The sequence below is a fragment of the Lutra lutra genome, chromosome 6, assembly GCF_902655055.1.
Source record: "Lutra lutra chromosome 6, mLutLut1.2, whole genome shotgun sequence".
NCBI lineage: Eukaryota > Metazoa > Chordata > Mammalia > Carnivora > Mustelidae > Lutra > Lutra lutra.
Window position 1 is genome coordinate 83374352 of NC_062283.1, and position 17982 is coordinate 83392333.

Below are 17982 nucleotides of genomic sequence, written 5' to 3' on the forward strand. Positions count from 1 at the left end.
AGAGTTGGCTCATGTGCTCCTGAATCTACTGATTTTAGTTCTCTGTGATTTCTTTCTTTTTTTTTCTCCCTATTTTAGACTCTCTTTAGTATGTAGCTGCAGGCATCAAAATGGAACTTAAATATCTTCCCTTGACTCCAAAGCTGTAGTTCAGGGTCCCATTGGACACCGTGTGATATCTTTGGAGACCCCAGGGGACCAAAGTGGGTAGAGCTCCCAACCTCCTACATTTGCGTTATCCTCTGTCATCTGGTAGGATGTGGCCTTGAGCTCCCTCTGCTCCTAGAGAGATCAATAATGTTACACTTTGACATTTTGTTTCCTATAGCCTCTCAACTGCCAGGAGCACTGCTTCAGGTCCGGCTAGGTGAAGAGAGAGAGGAAGACAAAAAGAGAGGAGGAGATTATAAACATGTAGTCATGAAGCAACATGAGTCAGACTTTCCAAGTAAACCTTTTTTGGTGACCACCCACTTTTCTTGGACTTCTGGTGTGCCTCAAAGGGTTAGGAGAGTCATCATCCAGAGATATGACTGGGTAACTTACCCAGGAATCATCCAGTGTAAACTTTTCCATAAACTCAAAGTGTTCCAGGAGCAAGCCCATCTTTGCTGCATTGGGCTTAAAGAGTCTGGGCAATGTACCTTAAAATCATTCCCCTAGACATTCAGTTCTTTGGATTTTGTGTATTTTCCAGTCCTCTCTAAAAGTGCTAGGAAGCCCAGGCTTCATCTGAATGGAGTCTTATTTGTTAGCTGGTTAAGAAAAAGTTCATGTAGAAATGGGTCATAGTTTGGAGCCTTAGAAAGAGGAAAAAGGAGGAGCCCCTAGGTGGCTCAGTGGGTTAAGCCTCTGCCTTTGGCTCAGGTCATGATTCCAGGGTCCTGGGATAGAGTTCCACTTCGGGCTCTCTGCTCAGCGGGGAGCCTGCTTCCTCCTCTCTCTCTCTGCCTGCCTCTCTGCCTACTTGTGATCTCTGTCTGTCAAATAAATAAATAAAATCTTAAAAAAAAAAGAAGAAAGAGGAAAAAAGAGAGAGTATGAGTGATGTCATTTTTTGATTCATCTCATCATGCAATTTGCTTACTCACCTTCCTTCATTATTGTAAAAGCATTCATTGAGGAGAGTAAAGGGTTGAATTGTATTCCCCCCAAAAGATATGTTGCAGTCCCAGTCTCTAGCACCCCAGAATGTGGCCCTATTTGGAAATAGTGTCATTGCAGTTGTAATTTGTGAAGATGAGCTCATCCTGGAGTAGGATGGGCCCTGTGCTCTTATAAAAAGATGGGCGTGTGAAAACACACTGACACAGGGAGAATGCCAGGTCAAGATGGAGGATTAGCATGATGCATCTACAAAACAAGGAATAGCAAAGATTGCTGAAATACCACCGGAACCTAGGAAGAGGCAAGGAAGAACTCCCTTATTGGTTTCAGGAGGAGTATGATTCTGCGACACCTGAATGGCAGACTGCTAGTCTCCAGAATTCTGAGACAATGGATTTATACTGTCTTAAGGCATCCAGTTTGTTGTATTTTGTTATCATAGTTCTAAGAAACTAAGACGAGGGCCCATGTGCCAAATCTCATCCTCGTGGCTTTGGATCATAGTCAGATAAGATGTGGTCCCATCTTCAGGGAAATACCAGGTAGAATTTTAAAAAAGAGACAGAGAAAGAGATTGGTTAAGAGGTTTGTATTGCTAGGAAAAGGGCTTTAACAACATTACATATAGAGTATATATGATATATATATATTATATGTATGCTCTGAAATAAACAAAAGAGTTGGGCTGGGAAAAGTGGGGCTCTGATGGGATGATGTAGGTAAGAGGGCCTCTGTCTTCTTCCTATAGAAGTCCTGATATGACAACTTCTGAGACTGAAAAGATGGTTTGTGTTTATAGCAAGAAGGAAGCAGGGATCACCAGAGGTCAGGATGTTTTCCAAGAATAGTACCTGTCAGGGTCGATTCATTACTTTGACAGGGAAGTCAGACTAGTAGATGACAAAAGGTAGCAGACAAAGGTTGGCAAGAATTCGTAGACATACCTGGTAGTTTTCCTTATGGCGCCCTTACGGACAATGGTCAAGTGAGTTGAGTGAAGAGCTACGTATGGGTGGATGATTAATTAATGGAGCTGTGCTCATCTGAGCTGAGGTTTCCAGTGGAATGCAAAGGAACTCTTACGTAAGTGCTGCCTTGTTCAACATTTTTATCAGTAGTTGGAAAAGCCAAGCATTACCCATTTTGTCTTTGATGAGCCAGACTGACTCTGTCAATGCCTAGATGTATGTGCTTGGTTCTGGACGGAGCCACATACTTAAGGAGGACAGAGGGAGGTCAGAAGATGTTTTGAAGAGAGTGACCGGGTGGTAACCTGAAGGAGAATAGTAGTCACATAACAGAAAAAAAAACCAAGTTAAATATCTGGAATATTCCAGCCAACCAACAGAGGACCCAAGAAAGACATGGCAGTCAAGAGATAGTATGTTTCACTTGGCTTGAAGGGTTGTGATCAATGGATCAATTAGGAAGACAATCTCAGCTTGATAGAAGAAGAGGAACTTTCAAGATGTTAGAGTAAAAAAACATGCTGACCATGAAATTTGAAAGAAAGCAAATCTTTGTGGATTAACCTACAAATTTAGTAAAAATTCTGGCAGAATTCTTTTTTTAGGAATCTAATAACTTATTCTAAATATATAGAAGAATAGAGGCCTATAGGTAGCTGAATTGGTTTTGAAAACGAAGAACAAAAATGTTATTCTTGGCCAAAGACTGGGAAGATACACCACACAGCCATGATAATAAAACAGTGTGGGCCTGGTGTCGCCACAGGAAGTCAACCCATGCAACAGAAGAAAGAACTCAGTGACAGACTCATGTTTTTAGGGGAACCTGGCACGTGAAGGACACACAGCTCAGTGACGAACAAATGGACCACTCAGAGGTTATTGTGGAAACTGGAGGACTACATGGGAAAATAGAGTTGGAGGATTTACATGGTGTAAGAGCGGATGTAGAACTAATATAAAAGAAACTCTGAAGCAAACAGAAAAAATATAGAAATCCATATTTATGATTTGGGGCAGGAAGGACTGAAATGAAACTGCCAGAACACAAAGCATAAGGGGGAAATAGTCAATTATCTATTTCAAAATGAAAGATTTTGAGTGATAACATATACAAAATTATGAGATTAAATACTGACAGATTGGAAAGTTATTTGCAACACGAACACCATAAGAAGTTGAAGCCTCACTATACAAAATACCACAAGTAAATATCTAGGATATACAGACAAATTCACAAGTGAAAATAAGAAGCCTAGTTAGAAAATGGTCCTATTAAAACGGACTGTGGAGTCCTTGGTTTCCTCATTCTCTCTTTCAATAGGTATTTATTGAGTAGGAACACACAATATTGAGTGGGAACAGGGCTGTTCTCAGCCCTGGGGAATGATACAGCAGACAAAATTCCTAGCCCTTATGACATTTAAATACTCCACAATATTCTCTTCCATCAATAGGAAAAAGGCATTAGTTTCGACTCAAGGAATTCTCCCCTTAAATGCCAATGTTATCACTTTAAAGTTGGAGGAATTTTTAGGGTGCATCTCTCTTAAATCCATATTTTTTCCTGATGATAAACAATGTCCAGGGACCCAAAGATTGGACGGGTATGGAGACCTGACACTTCGCCCATGTTTGGACTATAAACCTAATGGTTAGATGGACCCAGAATGCCAGTGACTCACAGCTCTTCCTCTACCACCTGTTAGCATCTGGCAACTTCTCTGAGCTCCAGTTTCTTTACCAGTAAAAATGGAAATAATGGTTAGACCTGCTATAAATTGGTCTAAGATATGTGCCTGGGTGGCTTGGTAGGTTAAGCATTTGCCTTTGGCTCAGGACCAAGCCCCACGTTGGGCTCCCCACTCAGCGGGGAGTCTGCTTCTCCCTCTCCCTCTGCCTGCTGCTCCCACTGCTTGTGCTCTCTCTCTCTCTCTCAAAGAAATAAATAAAAATGTCTTTAGAAAAAGTAAAATAAAATGGGTCTAAGGATTCAATGAGATCATATAAAAGAATAGCCTCAGGCACATGACAAAAACTTAATGTTGGCAATTTTTACCTCTGATTCTGATATTACAATCCCAAGAATTGTCATTTCCCCTGCACACCGTATTTCAAAATTCGTACGGTAACATCTTTGGGTTCTTAGTCAGGTCATTCATTTTTCTTTTCAATAATAATGAGAAAAGGAAATCCTATGCTTTCCTGGATACTATACACTGGTGATGTGTGAGGCGTGTCTCATGGATTAACCATTAATCCCAGTGTGTGAGACCTGCTAAGGGCTGCAGAGTTGGAAGGGATGTGAGAGACCAACTCACCAGGCCCAGCCCTATTCCACACAGGATTCAAAGGCCTCGAGGAGGGGGAGCCCTGCCCTGCATTTCCACAGCTGGAACCATGACACTACTTATGTGGTTATGATTAGTTGATTGTGGTTAGAAAAGATTATCCTGCTTAGGAAATCAAGGCTGTGGTTAGGAAAGATTCTAGTCATCCAGCTGACTTTGTAAAATGGAAGTGAGCTGGTGACATGAATAAGCTCCCTTAATTAGAGATCTAGACTCAAAAGGACTCGTGGTTATTCCAGGTATGAAGAATTTGCAAGACTTCGGCCTGAGTGTGTTTCAGTGAGGTGGGTGGAGCCAGCCTTCCTCATTAGAATAAGGTAAACAGATTCAGCCCAGTTATAAATGGAAAAAAGATGTGCCCTCGGTCACTGAGGGCTGCAGAGAGTGGTGTCTGGCTGGAGAGCTCGGGGCAGTGGAGAGAAGGGGCCAGAGCATGAGTTCCAAGTCAAAATTCGTAGGGGTCATTGGAGTGCCTTTCTCAAAGGGCCAGGTGAGTACCAAATATGTCCTTCAATAACTGAAATTCATGACAAAGTCTCAGACTTCAGAATTCGTAAGGTAAGGTTTTAATGTTAATGTCTGCTAAGCTCTGTTCCCTCGGACAACTGGGTCTGACATTTATATATATATTTTTAAAGTCCTTTTACCATTTTTCAATGTTGAATTATGGTCACAAACTCACTTATTCTTGTGGCTCCTAATCTCAGCCGCAGCCGGTTGTATTTGAATCTACTATATTTTTCTTTGTATTCTTTGAGAGAACATATTTTTATTTGTTCATATGTTTATTTGGAAATGGACTGTGTCTGTATTATAGCTACTCATTGAAATTCCCATGTTCTCGTTGCATTGGGTTTCATAGTGCCTATGCAGAAGCAAGAGGATTTTAAGAAAATGCATTGGTTTAGTCATGTGTTAATGCCTAGAAACATCTCATGGATTGGCAACAATTTTCAGACTTCTTTTAGTCTGCATAACCTAAATGTTATTGCTTTATGCAACTTGGTGAATGATTCATGTTATTTGAGGGCTTTCACAATCCTGTGAAAGTGTTAGTTCATGCACTAGGTAGAAACCTTTATATCTCTTTTTGAGAGAGGAAAAAAAAAAAGGAAAGAAAAGAAAATCCAACTTGGAAGCGGGCAACATTGAAGGGACTAATGCATTTATGAAATTCCCAGATTTCCAACACATTCCAGCAGCCTTGAACTTTGCAGCCTTTTCTTCTGGTGAGTGCACTCATTCTGGCAAACATAGTGTGATTAGAGACCTCAGCCTTCAGCAGGCATCTGTGCTTAAAGGGGGAAAACAAGGAACAAAAGCAAAAGCAAATGAAACTCTGAGGGTTGATATTTTGTCATCATGGTTGTTTCAAACGGGGTCATCTCCATCTTCCAGCATTCTCTTTGCCCATCTGGGCAGCGGTTCACTCCTCTTAGTTTTGAGCTCGTGCTTGGCACTCCGGTGTGTTATTGCAAAATAGATTGGGAGAGGTCCGAGGGTAGAGACCCAAACTGCATTTGGACTGTCAGTAAACACTGCTGCACCTCTCCTGGTCATCCTTCAAAGCTCTCTTCCAGAACACAGGGACATTTTGCCGACATGGAAGTGTCTAGTGCTCAGATTAATCATAAAAACCACAATATACTCACCTCTTCTTGCAACAGAAGGCAGAGTGAAAATGACTGAAAGGAAGGAAAGGAGGAAGGAAAATAAAAATTTAAGAAGGAAGAAAGGGAGGCAGAAGGGAGGAAGTGGGGGAAGGAGGGAGGCAGGAAGGCAAGCAGCAGCCTGAATATACCCTGGCCTTTGGTCCTGACCAGAAGATTTTATGCTACGATAATAATGGCCCTTTGAAACACAGCCTGACACTATTTTCTATTCTTAGTATTTCTTTTCCTCTACAGCTCTTCCCCTATTAAAACTTGACCCCGTGAGAAAGAAGCTTATTGTCTCCTGACAGGAAGGACTCAGAGAGAGGTGTTTCTACACTAAGCTGTAGCATGGGAGGAAAATGGCGGCCAACATGTTAGCGTCTCTCCTCACCTAAAGGAGGTAGAGGTTTACAAATAGGCAAAGGAGAGGATTAAGGGCATATGACTTAGAAGGTTGAGTCTGAGAAAAGATTCCACTCCCTTGCAAGGCAGTGAGTGATGGGGGAGAGTTGATGGCCAGAAATGAGAAAAGTAGGATATTTATTGTACCGTTCACTAAGACTCAGAGAGGGTTAGCCATTGGCTAAGTTAACTCGCCTCGACTGTGTGATTCCAGACAGGATTCCGTGATCCTGAAGCCTATGCCCCTGACTTGTGTCGATGCCTGTCCAGCTGCCGCAGATTTGATGCTTGTGGCCAGTTAGGGCTGGGGGCCCATCTTTGAAGTCAGTAGAGCTAACAAAGCGATTTCCAAAGTGGGCAGATAAACCAAGAAACGAGAAAAGACTCATCATGAGCAGCAGTTTGAATCAAACGAATACAAAAGAATGATGGGAAGTATCACTCTGGGAAATCTAACCACTGTGTTGGTGCAAATAGAGTGTCAGAGGAAGGGTCTGTAAAACTTGTTCCAAAGCTTGAAAGGAAGAGGGAACCGGCCAGGGGGTCTTCTCAAGGTGACCAGCTTTTGAGCATCTGACAAGCACTATGACACGTAGCCCCCTTGGGCTGAAATCTAATCACCGAGGAAAGACAAAGTAGATGAACACAAAGCCAATGGCAAAGTTTGAGCCAAGTGGCACTCTACTGAGGTTTAAAGAAGAGGCAATTACATCTGCTTCAGGAAGGAGGAGTCTGGGGGTGGTCACACAAGAAGGCATGCATGGGGCAGAGGGGTGGCAGAAACTTGCCGCCTGGAGCAGGAATGGGACACCCAGGGTGTGCTTGGCCACCAGGCAAGTCAGCTGTCATCGGAATTAGATAGATATAGCTTCTTTGTTTGGGGCCACGGCCCCAATCCTAGGGACAGACACACGTGTCTTTTGGCACGTCTTCTGTTGGGTAACCCAAAATAACTTCCTGTGTCTACAAGCCTTGCTGGAAGTCAGAATCCGAGAGCTACAGAAGAGAACTCTCTGTTTAGGCTTCTATTCTGCCAGGAAGCTGGAGAGGATGTGGGGCAAGGAGGAAGTGTCTTTGCTGACAACAGCAAGGGGAGAATTTTTGTCAGTCGAGCCGAAGCAGGTCAGAACCTGAAATACCGGGTTGGTCTTTGTGGATTCAGCTCCCAGGTGATGAATTTCTGTGGCCTCTTTTCTCCCTGGGAGCTCTCTGACTTATCGCCCTGTGGACACTCACATAGGGCTCTCTAATGCGAGGCTCGATTATTTTCTTAGGCTTTTACCCAAGTTTTTCTCTGGATTTGCAAAGTAGCTCCACCTCGCCATCCCTGTTCCTGAAAACTTACTCATGTTTTCAGCTGAAATGTCTTCTACTCCCTGCAGCCTCTCCTGGCACCCTCTGTCCCTGCCCGGCAGGGTTTGGAGGGTCCTGTTTCTGTGGTTGTGACCTCTTGTACCGGCCCTGAAGCACATCTCCAAGGACTGTAATTGGGGTTAAATATACAAATTCCCCATTAGCTCATGAGTTACTCAACAACAAGAGGCCTCTCTTTTTAGTTGATTGCCTCTCTGTCTCTCAGAGTGCTTTTGCATAAGATACGCATTCACCATGTTGATAGCGTGGTGTCTGTCATGGGAAGAGGAGACGCAGGTTCTGGAATCCAAGGATATGAGCGGAGGCTCTGCCATTTGTTAGCTGCATGCCTATAGGAAAGTGAGACGGCCTTTCCCATTCGAGATCCTCATAGCTGACCCGGGACTCGTTCAATCCGCCTGACTTGACCATGAGGTAAATTCCTGGCTCTGGAGGAGCTCTGAAAACGATAGTTACTCTTCACCTGATTAAAGAATGAAAAGAGTTTCCGTTGTGGGCATCTGATCATGTCTGAATTATTTTGTTTTTTTAATCGTTCAGCCACGAGGAGGGGTGGAAGAAGGCCCCACAGCACTGAGAAAGGCCGGCCTGCTGGAGAAACTGAAAGAACAAGGTAATTTTTCCACTGGAAGATGACCAGCCTGCTTTCCTTCCCACGCTGGGGAAAGCAGCAAGCTTCTGCTAAAAGAGGGGGTGTATGTGGACTGACATTTCTCACACAGAATGGCAACACTCATGGTAACTTGAGAGGTAGAGCCTATTAAAAAAAAAAAAAAAGCAGTGTATGGAGAAAATGCTCCATAAGTATTGTTGGATGAATGTTCTCACTCAGGTATTTTGTCTTTCCAGCCAGGAGACATAAAAGAATAAAAGAATATAAAAGTAGGGGCGCCTGGGTGGCTCAGTGGGTTAAGCCGCTGCCTTCGGCTCAGGTCATGATCTCAGGGTCCTGGGATCGAGTCCCGCATCGGGCTCTCTGCTCAGCAGGGAGCCTGCTTCCTCCTCTCTCTCTCTGCCTGCCTCTCTGTCTACTTGTGATCTCTCTCTGTCAAATAAATAAATAAAATCTTAAAAAAAAAAAGAATATAAAAGTATAAAAGAATGTGTGAGCTAGAACTGCAGTTGGGTGAGGGGTGGGGTGTCAGAAAGTACCCTGCTAGCAAGAGGACTCCTGTTTGTCAAAGGAAATAAAACAGTGATGGTGATGAGGAGGAGGAGGAAGAGGTATGTGTGTATGTGCATTTGCATACATGATACATACACAGAATGTGAGCTTGCAGATAAAAAATCATATGGAGGGGTGCCTGGGTGGCTCCGTGGGTTAAGCCTCTGTTTTCAGCTCAGGTTATGATCCCAGGGTCCTGGGATCAAGCCCCACATCGGGCTTCCTGCCCAGCGGGGAGCCTATTTCTCCCTCTCCCACTCTTCCTCCTCGTGTTCCCTCTCTCGCTGTGTCTCTCTCTGTCAAATACATAAATAAAATCTTTAAAAAAAATCATATGGAGTTTAAAAGTATAGGCTAAAGCAAATATCGTCTTTATATATAAAATCCTGATGAAGTGTTGGCAAGAACACAACACAAGAACACTGAAACTATCATGTTTCTGGGGGTAAAGCTTAATGATACAGCCACTTTGGAAATCAGTTTGGCAGTTTCTTCCTTTCTTTCTTTCTTTCTTTCTTTTTTTAAGATTTTATTTATTTATTTGACAGAGATCACAAGTAGGCAGAGAGGCAGGCAGAGAGAGGAACAGAAGCAGGCTCCCTGCTGAGCAGAGAGCCCGATGCAGGGCTCGATCCCAGGACCCTGGGACCATGACCTGAGCCAAAGGCAGAGGCTTCAACCCACTGAGCCACCCAGGCACCCCAGTTTGGCAGTTTCTTGAATAAACATCCAACTGCCTTCTGGCCCATCAGATCTACTCCTAGGTATTTCCCCAGGAGAAGTGAAAACACATCTACACCAAGACTTGTACCTGAATGCTTCTAGCAGCATTATTTATAATAGCCAAAAGAACGGAAACCACAAAATATCCATCGACTGGTGAAGGGATAAATGATGGGAGGTACACCCATACTGTGGGCTAGGACTCAACCATAAAAAGGAAGGGGTCATGGACACGGGCAAGAACAGGGATGAAAGTCAAAGACAACATGCTAAGTGAAAGAGAGCAGACACAAAAGACTACCTACAGTATAACTGCTTTTATGTGAAATTCTAGAAGAGGCGAAAGTCTAACAACGGAAAGCTCATCAGCGGTTGCCTTGGGGTGGGCACAGGGAATGAAGAGGGGCATGAGGGAATTTGAGGGGGGTAAAGGAAGTATTCTAAATCTTGATTATGGTGGTGGTTTCAAAACTGTAGATGTTCCTAAAACTCATTGAACTGCAGTTAAAATGAGTGAATTTTAGTAAATAAGAATTATATGTCATGAAGCTGAAAAAAGGAGGGGGATAGAGAAGAGAAGGGATGTGTAAATGGACTGGACTAGTCTCTCAGTTAACAAGCATCATCTGGTCAGATTTTACATCGGGTTCAATCTCTTAAGGGTGTTACTGAATCCTGGATATGCACAAACATATAGTAAATACATCAGATGATGAGGTTAATTCAGAACACTGAACTGATCTCATGTCACAGTTCTACCAGAAACTCTGTGCTTTGAAGCCTAATGCAAGGCCTTCTTAGGAGGTGCACCCAGGTCCTTAGGAAGCTTGGGTTACCTACAATTTCTCCTTATTAAAAAGGTATACTGGGGCGCCTGGGTGGCTCAGTGGGTTAAGCCGCTGCCTTCGGCTCAGGTCATGATCCCAGGTCCTGGGTTCGAGCCCCACATCGGGCTTTCTGCTCAGCAGGGAGCCTGCTTCCTCCTCTCTCTCTGCCTGCCTCTCTGCCTACTTGTGATTTCTCTCTGTCAAATAAATAAATAAAATCTTAAAAAAAAAACCAAAAAAAAAAAACCCCTCCTTTCCTGCCTAGAGTCTTATCGCAACATCTTCTCTAAAAAAAAAAAAAAAAAAAAAAAAAAAGGTATACTAATTAAGCCTTTATTTCTTGAGCTCAGTGAACTGTTAAGCTCGTTGCTAATCATATGCTTACTGAATTCTGACAATACCACTCTGAGGCAGGTACAATCCATAGAGGAGGGACCCGAACTGCTTCAGCAGGTAACAGATTGGATTGAAACCAAGGACTGTCAATTATAGTCAGAAAATTTAGAAAATAGTGGTATAACAGGTATATTTCCTTCTGGGCATCTATATAATACATAATGCATAGTACATAATATATAATAGATAATATATATATATTCTTTAAAAAAACTATTTATTACAAATACAAAACATGCTTATTGGAGAAAGATAGAAAGCACATAAGCAGAGAGGGCTACATGGAGATAAAGACAACGAGGCTGCTCATTAAGCCCAAACCGGAAGATTATCATGGCCCTACTCTGGTGTCCAGCCTCAATGGATTGATCGCAGAAGTATTTGCTGAGAACCTGGTGTACAGATGAGATGACGATATCAGGCAAAAGCAGACACGGTTTCTACCTTTGCAAATTTTATGGTCCTTCTCGATGTTTTTTCTGCTTATCCTCATAAAAAGTACATGGTTTTGTAAATTTGGAATCATCTTACACAGATTGTTTTGTAATCTTTTTTTATGTAGTAACGCGAAGCTTTTGGTTTTAACTACAGAGTGTGATGTGAAAGATTATGGGGACGTGCCCTTTTCTGATGTCCCTAGTGATCCTCCCTTTCAAATTGTGAAGAATCCGAGGTCTGTGGGAAAAGCGAATGAGCAGCTGGCTGGCGTGGTGGCGGATGTCAAGAAGAGTGGAAGGACTAGCCTGGTGCTGGGTGGAGACCACAGGTCTTGTTTCATGATCCTCTCTCTGAAGTCTGGCATAAATGGCGTAAGGGAGTATAACCAAAACCCCGAGAGAAGAGAAAATGAAAGAGAAAGCACTGATCCATACTTGATACCGAAATTTCTGCCTTTTTTTTAAATTGTTTCAGTTACTATTTTCTTTTATTTCCCATTTAAAAAAATATTTTTTTCAGTGCTCCAAGATTCATTGTTTATGCACCACACCCAGTGCTCCATGCAATATGTGCAATTACTATTTTCTTTTGGAAATAGAGAGCTCTATTTGAAGTCCTCCATTATCTATATTACAGCAGAAAGTATATGACATGAGCGGATTTCAGTAAAATACTCAGCACAAATTTACATTCCTAAATGAATAAGCATAAGGAAGTTCTTAGCCAGGTTATTGTATTTGATTCCTGATAGCAGGAACAACTCATTTAAGTCAGTATTTTAAAGTATGTTTCCCGTTATAAAAGTAATCATTTCAAACTTTTTGAAACACACACACACACACACACACACACACATAAAATAGTAGTAATTTTATTTCCTAACAAGCCTTTCAAGTGAAATTGCAAATCGGGCATATTTCCTTTGCCATACTGTTTCCCTTGAACCCACTTTGTTTAACATCCCTGTTATCTGATACTTTATTCTTTTTTTTTTTTTAAGATTTTAGTTATTTATTTGACAGAGATCACAAGTAGGCAGAGAGGCAGGCAGAGAGAGGGGGAAGCAGGTTCCCTGCTGAGCAGAGAGCCGGATGCGGGGCTCCATCCCAGAATCCTGAGATCATGACTTGAGCCAAAGGCAGTGGCTTAACCCACTGAGCAACCCAGGCACCTCCCGATACTTTGTTCTTAACCTAAAGTACCGATTTCCTTATGTTACCTCATAATGTATATAAGCATAATTTTTATTGTTGCATACATCAGGGTATTAAATCACTATACATATCCATATTGTCACGTATTCAGGTAATTTTCAAATTTTCTTGATTATAAATAATGCGGCAAAGACCCTTTCTGTGTGTGAGCCTTTTTGATGTCTACTCTCGAGGTCCCCGAGTACCTCACCAGAGGGCTGACCAGATCAGAAAGTACAAACGTGACAACGGCTCTTGATGCCTGAGTCAATCACTTCAGCTCCCTGTTTTCCTCCAAAGCCAAACCATTTCCAGGGCTCCTGTGTGACAAAACTGTAATTGAGAAACTGGGGCTGACTTTCTTTCTTAAGTGGAAAAATTTGTACGTGGAAATGTTAAGAGTGGCAAATAGCCACAAGACAAGAAATCTGAAGGGGAAACAAATATTACGCTGGATAAGCAATACCTAAGCTTCAAGGCAGGTTACCTTCACCTTGAGCATCTACAAGTTCACAATTCCCTGAATGACACCTGACCATCTGTAGGTGGGAGAACACAGGCGCCAGATGGCAAATCCTGATCTTTGAACTTTTATGTAAGATGTTATTCAGCGCTTCCATCCTGGTAAATTTTCTGGAGCTTGGAGTGTTTGAGGTGAACTTTGAGAGCTCTGGACTTGGCTAAGAGCGGGTCGTTAAATGTGTGGCAGGAAGAGTAGAAAGTTCAAGCAGAGCTTCTGAGGGTTGAACAGCAAGTGAGCACCTAGGAAATGCCGGCTGAACTGGATGCAAGGATTTCTGAGTGGTGCTCCCCAGTTGTACGATAATTGGATTTTAGGAAAAATGGACTCCGTGGTAATTCACTTGAAAGAATGAAGTATTTACCAAGACACATGAGCATACAGGAAACGAGCCTGATTTAATCTTGAGAATTAAATAATGTCTCATGCTAAGGAATTTCTTGTGTGGCTAGTGTTTTTATATAGATTTAATTTCTGGTTAAAACAATAATTTTATTAGAAGGTGGTTTCCAAAAAAAATAAAATCACAAGTTTTTTATTAAGACCATTAACGGAAACTTAACTTGTTAGTAATTAAGCATAACCTATGCTTTTCTATTGTTATAATTATTTAATTGGCACCTGCAATTAAAAACCCGTTAGAAGTACCAGCCATTTTGACTTAAAGGAAAACCAAGTGGGAGCACTGAGTTAATAATATGATGGTTGGAATAGTAGTGCAAACCTGATGTTCACACAAACTTTTTTTCCTCTCAAGTATGGCGGTCGGAAGCATCTCTGGCCATGCTCGGGTCCACCCAGATCTCTGTGTCATTTGGGTGGATGCTCACACTGATATCAACACTCCACTGACAACCACAAGTGGGAACTTGCACGGACAACCTGTGTCTTTCCTCCTGAAGGAACTAAAAGGAAAGGTAAGGGGCTGGTTGGCATTCTATTAGAAAGAAACCATCTTCTCTTTAGCAGAAGTTCAGGAGATAGAACGGAAGGAAGAACCTGGTGCCATCTTGTTTTTGGTGTAATCTCAAATTATTTTCTCAGCACCAATAAGCTAAGGGTTGATACATAAAGGAAGTGAGGGTCTGTGCTTCTATCTTTCATGTTTGCAAACTGACTTTCCATATGTCTTCCCTTTTGATTCTTAAACTACCCTTTTTAGTACATGAGGCAGAGAGTAATCCTTTCTAAACAAGTTAGCATAGGTTCAGAGGTTAACTGACTTGCTCAAGATTACATGCCAAGCACATAGCGAGGGAAGGGCCAGAACTGGTCTATAAACTACCTCTTTCTACATGTGCCACACCGCCTCTCCTGTTTCCCAAGCATCCCCTCCACATCATGGGAACTTTTTCAAAAATGGAGTTTTAGGGACGCCTGGGTGGCTCAGTTGGTTAAGCAGCTGCCTTCGGCTCAGGTCATGATCCCAGCGTCCTGGGATCGAGTCCCACATCGGGCTCCTTGCTTGGCAGGGAGCCTGCTTCTCCCTCTGCCTCTGCCTGCCATTCTGTCTGCCTGTGCTCGCTCGCTCTCCTCTCTCTCTGACAAATAAATAAAATCTTAAAAAAAATGGAGTTTTAAAATGTGGATTACAATGGTTTATTATTTTACATCTTTACTGTGTAAAGTTCATATCTACATCATAAGAAGAACTAACTCCTTGCTCCATTCTAAAAAGATGTGAGATGACATTCCAGATTAAGATTTAACGTTGTGGTTCATATTCACTGATATTTTGTAGCATATCGATAAAATGATATTAAATCACTATCCATATCCAGATCCATATTTTACCATTTTCATCTACAACTGTAGAATCTTGGTCTTTATGATGATACCTGGAGATTCAAACCCCCTTGTTAAGGGCTCGGAAGTAACACTTTCTGAACTGATGACCAAGTGCTAGGTTTATAAACTTCCAAAGTGTGTAGTTAGCACACAGGAATAGCCACCCTTGGCTCCAGGACATTTGGAGAGTAACAGAAGGGCTGCTTGAAAATCTCCCTCACTCTAAACCATCCTTGGGATTAAGTCTTCACTGCGAAGAGGAATAAAAAAGGAAGCCAAAAGAGTCATGAGAGCACACTGATCTCTTTATAGCAGAGTTTTGGGAAAGCAGGGTGCTCTCCCATTCCCAGGGGAATGGGGTACAGAGCAGGTAAATGATGACAAATGATTCAGGTCAGGTCTGGGCTACAGGGTGAAGGTGAGTAAGGCCAAAGTCATCTAGAGTAGCACAAGGAGAGGCAGGCATTCTCTTCTGAATTTTCTATGGTGTTTTAATGATTTCTTGGAAACTTGCAATCTAAATATAAGATATATGCAATCCAGTAAAGGCCCTTAACTTTCAATGTAAGATTTGCTCAAGAATCATATATTCTAATCAAATGAAAACATTGTAATTTTAGATCCCCGATGTACCAGGATTCTCCTGGGTGACTCCCTGCATATCTGCCAAAGATATTGTGTATATTGGCCTAAGAGACGTGGACCCTGGGGAACAGTAAGTTTATTCCTTGGTGTGAATTACCTTCATTTTCTCTCTTTTGCATGCTAGGCAACCTGGCCAAGCCTATGAGAAAAAAATTATTTTAAGCACCAAGTATGTATATCAATACCTATATACCCATATAAATATTTGTCTATAAATCAGGTGATTTTTATACTAATTGCCTTGCTGTTAAAACACATTGATATAGGGACACCTGGGTGGCTCAGTTGGTTAAGCATCTGCCTGCTGCTCAGGTCATGATCTTGATCCTGGGATCAAGACCCACGTCAGGCTCCCTGCTCAGTGGGAAGCCTGCTTCTCCCTCTGCCTGATGCTCCCCGTGCTTGTACTTGTGGTCTCTGACAAATAAATATTTAAAAAATACATTGATACATACATATAGTTCATAGGATTTATTTTATGTATCTTACCACAGTCATCTTTTCTTTAAAAAGAAGCTAGAGAGCATAGAGTTAGACTCTTTATTAACTGTAGGATTATCTTAATATCTCCTCTTTCCTAGCTACATTTTGAAAACTTTGGGTATTAAATATTTTTCAATGACCGAAGTGGATAAACTGGGAATTGGCAAGGTGATGGAAGAAACACTCAGCTATCTACTAGGAAGGTATGATGCTTGTGTGTAATGTAAATATTATTAAAAGGACTTACTACTGATGTTAATGTAATTAATAAAGCCTTCATGTAAAATTATGGAACTTCACTGGATTGTTACTTTTTATAAAGTAAGGCGAGAACTATATTTATGTGCTATGTATTAAACCACCAACTTTAATCTGAATTTCTTTCCCACCTCTTAAAAGAAAAAAAAGACCAATTCATCTGAGCTTTGATGTTGATGGATTGGACCCATCTCTCACACCAGCTACGGGCACACCAGTTGTCGGAGGTCTGTCTTACAGAGAAGGTCTCTATATTACAGAAGAAATTTACAAAACAGGTATATATTTATACCCTCTGATCTGAAAATCAAGCCCTGTTGGATGCTTCCAGAATGCCTATCACATGATGCAATCACCACATGTTTACACTCCTGGAGTGTACAGAGTACTGAGTGGACAGAGTACTGAGTTAAAAATGTCAATTATTTAACAAATTATATTATTTTCCATTGTTGTTGCAGGGCTACTCTCAGGATTAGATATTATGGAAGTGAACCCATCTCTGGGGAAGACACCAGAAGAAGTAACTCGAACAGTGAACACAGCAATAGCAATAACCTTGGCTTGCTTTGGAGTTGCGCGGGAGGGTAATCATAAGCCTGTTGACTACCTTAACCCACCTAAGTAAATGTGGAGACACCATGTAAAAATCTCACAGCTAATGTCATAATTAGCCAATCTAATAATTTACTTAAGCTTACAGTTATCCTCCCTAAAATTTGGTTTCTGAAAAATGTTCTGCCTTGGTAAATATTGGTATAATTAGTATGAACTATCAATTCCCTCTTGGTGTGAACTTCAAGATTTGGAAATTCTAAGTTTTGTATAATTAAAGACACACACAGAAGCGGACTCCTGATATCAGGAGATAAAACTACCCCACCTGAAAAGGGACCATAATCCCATGTTGTTCAAAAGATGTGATTTTTTTATAATAAAATCTTTATAATAAGGTTCTATGATGTTTATATGTTTCTAAACACATGGATTTACTAAGGATTTAAAAAGCCCTCAGTGAAATCATCATCCCCCAAACACTGTAAAACTGGTGAGACAAAACTCTGCCTCCTGGTTTCTTCATCTCCAAAACAGGTAACGGAAAGGCCTTGTGAATCTTCAAGTTCATTAATGTTAGATGACCATGTTTTACTTTTTCTAAACTCAGACATGATATTGGCTTACATTTGAAGCAAGGTTGCTATTCAGGTAGCCTTTTTGGAGGTAGAAAAGAAATCAAACTGCTATTTGCATCTAAGACCTTCTAATTAGACAGGAATTTCACCTAAAATAATCTTTGGCTTCCAAACACTTCCCTCTCCGCCCCTTCACTCATTGCAATTAGTGTCTCATTGGCTGCAATCCTTAACCCCAAAACTCATCTCAGCTCTGGAATATAGTAAGGGAAATGGAATAAAATGAATAAAGGGTAAACTACAGTTGACCCTTATACATGGATTTGAACTGCATGGGTCCACTTACACACGGACTTTTTTTTTTTTTTTTTAATACAGCACAGCAATGTAAATGTATTTTCTCTTATGATTTTAATAACGTTTTCCCTCTAGCTTTATTATAAGAATACAGTATATAATACATATTATATATGTATGTTATCAACAAAATATGTTAATTGGCAGCTAATGTTATCAGTAAGGCTTTTGGTCAAAAACAGGCTATCAGTAGTTAAGG

General features: G+C 41.4%; 1 protein-coding gene and 1 long non-coding RNA gene across 2 annotated transcripts; both read left to right on the forward strand.

Moving 5' to 3' along the window:
• The first annotated feature begins 4496 nt into the window (after positions 1 to 4496).
• Positions 4497 to 16935, forward strand: ARG1 (arginase 1). Its single transcript, XM_047733273.1, has 8 exons — positions 4497 to 4916; positions 8398 to 8470; positions 11560 to 11734; positions 13877 to 14036; positions 15528 to 15622; positions 16134 to 16238; positions 16435 to 16571; positions 16755 to 16935. The coding sequence occupies exons 1-8, from the start codon at positions 4860 to 4862 to the stop codon at positions 16919 to 16921; spliced, it is 969 nt and encodes a 322-aa protein (XP_047589229.1). The 5' UTR covers positions 4497 to 4859; the 3' UTR covers positions 16922 to 16935.
• Positions 9472 to 11546, forward strand: LOC125102266 (uncharacterized). The gene is made up of 3 exons (XR_007128086.1): positions 9472 to 9501; positions 9719 to 10605; positions 10889 to 11546. It is a non-coding gene; the product is annotated as an uncharacterized LOC125102266 (long non-coding RNA).
• Positions 16936 to 17982: the final 1047 nt, after the last annotated feature.